General features: G+C 50.1%; 1 protein-coding gene across 1 annotated transcript in view; it reads left to right on the top strand.

The window, feature by feature from the left end:
* Positions 1–2147: 2147 nt before the first annotated feature.
* Positions 2148–6809, top strand: part of AGK (acylglycerol kinase) — a 100304-nt gene continuing 95642 nt past the window's right edge. Inside the window, exon 1 of the mRNA XM_007952781.1 lies at positions 2148–2248. Coding sequence (XP_007950972.1) covers positions 2148–2248 — 101 coding nt within the window. The remainder of the gene's footprint in view (positions 2249–6809) is intronic.

The following is a 6809-nucleotide window of genomic DNA, read 5'->3' as shown; positions in this document are numbered from 1 at the left end:
GTAAGTGAGGCTAGGACCCAGGACCCAGGACCCAGGACCTAGGACCCTGGATTGGCTCTCTTTCCACTGCACCAGGTGGCCTGCATGTTTTCACGCTGTTTTAATTTTTAAAAAAATAACACCTGAGTCCATCTGTGACCCAAAGGGAACTTCGTTAGGCCACCAATAGCCTTTCAACAGACTTTTATGGACTCTTAGATCATCATCATCTTACTGGATTTCTTCTCTTGTCTCTCACTTGGGTGATTGTATCTGCACTCAGACGTGAATTTCCTTACACGAGCGAGACCCAAACCTGGACCTTCTGCCCAGGCCGTTTCTCCTAGCTTCAGCTGCTCAGCCAGACACCCACCGGACATCTCTCCATGGATGCTCTGTCGGCATCTCAAACTCCAGTCTCTCCTAAATGTTACGCACGTCCTTTCTCCACAAACTGCATTCCAAGTCTACGGGATTGCAGTCGCTATCCACCCAGTTTCCCCAAGCACACAACCTAGCTTGGGTTTTCCTTGCACTGCTAACAGTAGATTGATCACCAACTCTTGCCAAATTCTGTTTTCCAAAAATCTGCCACATCCATCTTTTCTGTCTCTACTGCCCCTTGCTTGTCCTGGGTGACTGGGGAGTAGGGTCATAACTTCCAAATGGTCCTTTCTAGCTTGAATCTCAGCATCTTCCAGTCTTTTCCGTTCTGCTATCAAAGTGACCTTCCTGCAGTCCCAGTGTCATCACACCACTTAAATCCCATCAGGTGTCAGCACCTTTAACGTGACATCCACAGTCCCTAGCATACGTTCAAGGTCTCCTCTGATCTTTTCTGCACGTCCCCCTCTACCCTTAGCTCCAAACCACTGTTTCTCAAAGTTGCCGTGGTGGGGACTTGCATTAGAATCATGGATGTGTTGTTAGAAATGAAGGTGACTCCGGGGGTAATGTCCAGGAATCTGCCTTTTAAGCCAGTTATGCACTGACATTTGAAGCCCCTGTTCTGGACACTTGCCCATGTTTCCCTTCTTTCCGTCCATACACCTCAGCTTCTGTATCTCCCTCTTGACCTTGGTAACTCCTGCTCTTCGCACTCCTGTCAGCCCTCATTAACATAACGAAGAAGACCCTGTTTCCAAACAGGATCACATCCAGGGGGACTGGCGTCAGGCCTTCGCCTTGGAGGACACCGTGCATTAGTGCGGTGAGCTGACGAACAAGTCAGCACACGACTGGCGGCTTCCCCAGCCGTCAGAGCAGGAGGAAGGCCAGCAGGACACGGCTGTGTTGTCACCTTGCTCTTCAGGGGGGTTGCCCTACTTGACTTTCCTACCTGAGGCCACCACAGTGGCCACCTCATCACATCTTCCTGTCTGTGAATGTGATCGTTTGTGAAAAATACATTAACTTTATATGTGAATGATAACCCTCAAACCAAACCCATGGCCACTGAGTGGGCTCTGACTCATAGCTGCCCTAGAGGACAGAGTAGAACTGCCCTAGAGGGTTTCCAAAGCTGTCATCTTTCTCCTGCAGAGCACCTAGTGGCTTTGAGCAACTGACTTTTCGGTTACCAGCCCAGTGGCTAACCACTGTGCCACCAGGGCCCCGCTTTGAATAGTGATAGTCCATCTTCATTCCTGGTCTTTGGTGACTTGGGAAGTTGGACATTTTATGGAGCTGCACGTACTTCCTCCCCAGTGAGTTTCCTGTGTGTGTCTTTGTCATTTCCTGTCACCATTGTTTTCTTGTTTTGATGAAGCCTTTCATGTTATTACTTTGTTGTCAGATCCTTTGTCTGTGAGGGACAGACGTGACTCTTGGTCAGTGTTGTAGTAGGAAGAACCAGGAGGCTGGCGTCTCCTTCCTCTCTGCCTGTCTCCCTCTCCTCCTAATAATGAGGAGATGGTGACCTGAGACGGAAAGCAAGCTGCCTGTAGGTGGAAGGACGTGGAGAGAGGAAGACTCTGGGTGGGCAGGGTGAGAGCTGGCTTGCGTGAGGCCACAGGGAGAAGATGAGAAACTGCTGGTCGGGGGGCAGGAGAGGCAGGGGAGGGTGGAAGGAGGGCAGGGCAGGTGACGGGACTGTACTCCCCTGGGCTAATGTTGCTTTTCTTTTCTCTGTTTCTGGTTCTGCAAAGCCAGCACACCCCTGGGAGAAGATGCCCGTGTTCTTTAAAACCCTTCGAAGTCACTGGAAGAAAACAACAGCTGGGGTCTGTCTGCTGACCTGGGGAGGCCACTGGCTCTATGGAAAACACTGGTAAATACCCGACAGCCCCGCACTCTTCCCCAACAACAAAAAGCCCCAAAGAGCCTGAGGCCGAAATCTCGGTCAGCTGTGTTGGTGGCTGTGAGGTTGTGTAACAGCACAATGGTGTTAGAACTGAAACAGCCCAGAAAGCTTGTGGTAAGCAGTGTGTAGCTGGACCTCTGGGGGACTGTTAACACCCGTGCTCCAGGGGAGATGGGTGATAGGAGTGAGGAGGCCGAGGGCCAGTGTGGAGAGGAGCAGTCATCTCCCGCGTGGTGCTTGGCCCGGCTTTCTGTATCTGGGAGTTTCTGCCTTCATATCCCAGCAGGCACCCACTGGCCCAGCCTCCCCCTGGCAGTGTGCTCATGGCCAGCTGCCCCTTGGCCTGCCTTGCCCTGGGTGATGCCCTTTGTATAAAGGAGGAATTGAAAGGAGGCCTGGGTGCTTTTAGCCTTCTGGCCAGAAGGGGAGGCAGAGGGAGCGCCAGGGCTCCTCTTGTTGACTGTGGCCCTAAGATGAAACTGAGCAGGGAAGTGTTTCTGTGAAAATCGCACCGGTTACTGAGACAGCCGGTCAGACTGCCGTGTTCTGGGGATTCAGGGCTACATCCTCACACAGCAGCACCCTCTGAACCTCAGGGCTCCTACACTGGCTTCACCACACAGAACGCGGGACAGTTACGCTGTCTGAGGTCGCGCTCCATGTTGGAAAGGAGACTCAGACCAGCACTCTGTGAGTGGTCCCAGTCCCCCTTCAGAGGTAACTTTATGCCGTCGAATGTGTCTGGTCTCCTGCAGCTACGTGGGAAGACGGCGTCTCTCCCTTCTTTCTTTTTTCAAGTATTTAGTTTTGAACATTTTATTGTGGTTTAGGTAAAAGTTTCCAAAGCAAATCTGTCTTCCATTCAACAATTTTTGTGTAGATTGTCTCATGATATTGATAGTGATCCCCTCAAGGTATCAGCATCTCCCCACTTCCACCTGGTCCCCGTTGCCATTCATCCAGCTTGCCTGGCCCTTTTCTGTGTTTTCCTTTTGGGCAAATGCTGCCCTTCTGGCCTTGTGCAGTCACATGTTCTGAGGAGCACGTTTCTCACGGGTGTTAATGATCCTTCATAGGCCTGCCTGCTGTTTGGCTTGAGGTGGTCTCTGGGAGTGGGTTCAGTAAATTTGAAGGGTGTCTGAGGGCCGTGGCCCCTGGGGTTCCACCAGTCTCTGTCAGACCAGGAAGTCTGGTCTTTTTTTATGAATTTGAATTGTGTTCTACATTTTTTTTTTCTCGCTCTCTCTGGGTCCTTCTGTCGTGTTCGTGGCCAGAGCTGTCAGTAGTGGTAGGGGGGCACCATCTGGTTCTTCTGGTCTTGTGCCAGTGGAAGCTGTGGTTCGTGTGGCCCGTTAGTCCTTTGGACTCTTTGTTTCCTTGAGTCTGTGGATGCCTTCACTCTTCTTCATTCTGGACAGGAGGAAACCACTAGATGGACGCCCTTCTTTTCTTTCCAAATATTCTACAGCTGAAGAACTTGGATTCCGTCGGCATCTGCAGAAGAGGGCAGTCCCAACGAGCCTGGGATCTGTGGTGTATAGTGAAGAAGGCAGGAGAAGCGTTCTGAGGAGTGGGGTGTGAACCATGGCGTATTTGACTTCTCCTTTTTCTGACTTCATCTGGGTTCTCCGGGAGAACGCCTTCTACTTTCTGCCGAAGTAGAGCCTAGGATTCCCTTTGTTGGGGTCCTAGTAGCCAGCTCAGGCAGGGCACTGTCCACCTTCCCAGGACGCCTGTGGCTTCTACCGTCAGGCGAGAATTAGAGGAGCTCGCTGTGGCCCCTGCTCTGGACATCATACAGCTGCTAGGATAATGGGATAGTAGTGTGGAAAACTCTCTTTCACAGCAGCCGTGCCATCTTACAGTCCCACCAGCAGTGGGTGAGGGGTCGATGGACTCCTGAGACCACGAGGGCCCCCAGGGCTCCGGCACTAATGAGGCTTCCTTCTGACTGGGATGGGGAACAGCTCTAGCCAGTGGTCTGTCAGGTGCCAGAGGCCTGGTCTTGCTCTCTGTCTACCCTGGACAGCCATGGTTGCTGCCAGAATGCAACCCCATGGCCCTGCCACTCTTCTCAACCCTCTTCTAGAAGCTTTGATGCTGCTTAGTATTTTTGCCCCTTTAAATCTCTCTAACCTCAGCCTTTTCATGGAGTACTCCACACACCCTTTCTCTTCAGCTGAGCTTGTCATTTTCCTGAGAGAGTCGTACCCTGCAGCCCTCTGGTGTGGAAGCTGTCCTGCCTTTTGAACGGGCCGAGGTGGACTTGGCCTTTTAGCTCCCCAGTATCTCTTCCAAACATGACTCTTCCATCCTCTTGGAAAAAGCTCTTCTCCTTGGAGGCTTGTCACATCTCGCTGGGTCTTAGACCATACATCTTTTTTTTAAGATTTTTATTGTGATTTTCCATACGGCAGTTCGTACACATTTTGTTTCATGACATTAACTGTAATTCCCCACAATGCAACAGCTCTCTTCCCACTTCCTCCCTGTAGTTACCTCTTCCCTGTGTCCTTCCCTCCCATGTACTCCCCATTCCCCCAGCGGTCTCCCTGTGCAAACACTGCCCTTCTATTCTCCCATGATTGATCACTCCAAGGAGTGTATCTACCTGATGTAAATGTTCATCCCATATGCCTGTCTTTTGTTTGGCTGGAAGCCCCAGGAGTGAGTTCACTTCCAGACCTGAAGGGTAACTAGCAGCCATAGTCTCGGGTCTCACCAGGCTCTATCAGACCAGCAAACCTGGTCTTTTTTTTTAATGATTTTCAGTTTAGTTCCACATTGTTCTCATACTCTATCCAGGATCTCCTGTACCAATCCCCCTCAGAGTCATTGGCAGTGGTACCTGGGCACCGTCTGGTTCTTCTGGCCTAGACCCTATATCTTGTGTGACCCAGACCCTACATCTTGTCTGGCATAGACCTGAATCTTATTTGGCCTGGACCCTACATCTTGCAGCTCTTGGGATCTCGGCTCCATTAGGCTGAGCTTTGGTGCCTGGCTGGTCTATGGCCTCTCTTTCCAAGTCCTGTCATCTCCTGAGTTCTCTTGGTGTTGTGTGGATGGATGACCCTTCAACATCCTGGGTTGAAAAAAAAAAGTAAAGAGGAGAGATGTGATAGGATTGGCGAGATAAGGTGGACTCATCTCAGCAGGTGTTGGGCAGGGCTGCTTGGAGCAGCGCCTGGCACAGAGGCCCCCATCCTGGGCCACTCCTGTCCTCTCTGGCCTTCCCCCTCCTCAGGGAATTGTGGGATGGGGTGTCATGGCAGTGGGCTCGCAGGGCAGGTTACGATGGTGGTGACATGAGCATTGGCAGGCAGTGGAGGTGACATGTGGAGGCTGGCAAAGGGTGGGACCTGACTGTACAGCCGCATTTTTCCAGGACAGTCAGGGAGAACCTGGAAAGTGTGTGGCCTGGGTGGGTGGCATTTTACAGGAGGGGTGTCGCGAGCAAAATGGTGGTCAGGAAGGCCTAACCCTGCATGGGCTGCATCTGAGGAAGCAAGTCTGAGGCCCAGAGGGCAAGTCCACCCAGACCAGGGTGGCTTTGTGTGAAGGAATAAGCGGCGTCCAGGAGGTGACCATGAGAGCCAAAATATGATCTAGAATATATCCTGAATTTAGAGACCATCTAAAGAATAGATATTATGCACTGGACACGAGTGACTGAAAACCAGAAGAATTGTGGGATGATATCAAGAGCATCATCCATGAAGAAAGCAAGAGGTCACTAAAAAGACAACAAAAGAAGAGAAGACCAAAATGGATGACAGAAGAGACTGAAACTTGCCCTTGAGTGGAGAGTAGCTAACGCAAATGGAAGAAATGACAAGACAAAAAAATTGAACTGAAGATTTCAAAGAGCAGCTAAAGAAGACAAAGCCAATTACTATAATGAAACGTGCAAAGACCTGGAGTTAGAAAACCAAAAGGGAAAAGAACATGCTCGGCATTTCTCAAGCTCAAAGAATTGAAGAAAAAATTTAAGCCTCGACTTGCGATATTGAAAGATTCTAAGGGCAAAATATTGAATGATGCAGGGAACATCAAAAGAAGATGAAAGGAATATACAGAGTCACTGTGCCAAAAAGAACTGGTCGATCTTCATCCATCTCAGGAGATGGCATATGATCTAGAACCAATGGTCGTTACTGAAGGAGGAAGTTGAAGCTGCAGTGAAGGAATTGGCAAAGAACAAGGCTCCGGGAATTGACGGAATACTCATTGAGATATTTTAACAGACAGATGCTGCACAGGAGGCACTCACTTCGTTATGCCAGGAGATTTGGAAGACAGCTACCTGGATAACTGACTGGAAGACATCCATATTTGTACCCATTCCAAAGAAAGGTGATCCCACAGAATGTGGAAATTATCGAACAATATCATTAAAATTTCACGCAAGTAACATCTTACTGAAGATAATTCAAAAACGATTGCAGCAGTATGTTGACAGAGAACTTCCAGAGGTGCAAGCTGGATTCAGAAGAGGACATGGGACAAGGGATATCATAGCTGCTGT

Source organism: Orycteropus afer, unplaced genomic scaffold (genome assembly GCF_000298275.1).
Source record: "Orycteropus afer afer isolate SDZICR_OR568_19922 unplaced genomic scaffold, OryAfe1.0 scaffold00358, whole genome shotgun sequence".
Classification (NCBI taxonomy): Eukaryota; Metazoa; Chordata; class Mammalia; order Tubulidentata; family Orycteropodidae; genus Orycteropus; species Orycteropus afer.
The sequence above is the reverse complement of the archived record's forward strand: the minus strand, read 5'-3'. Positions and strand labels throughout refer to the sequence as shown.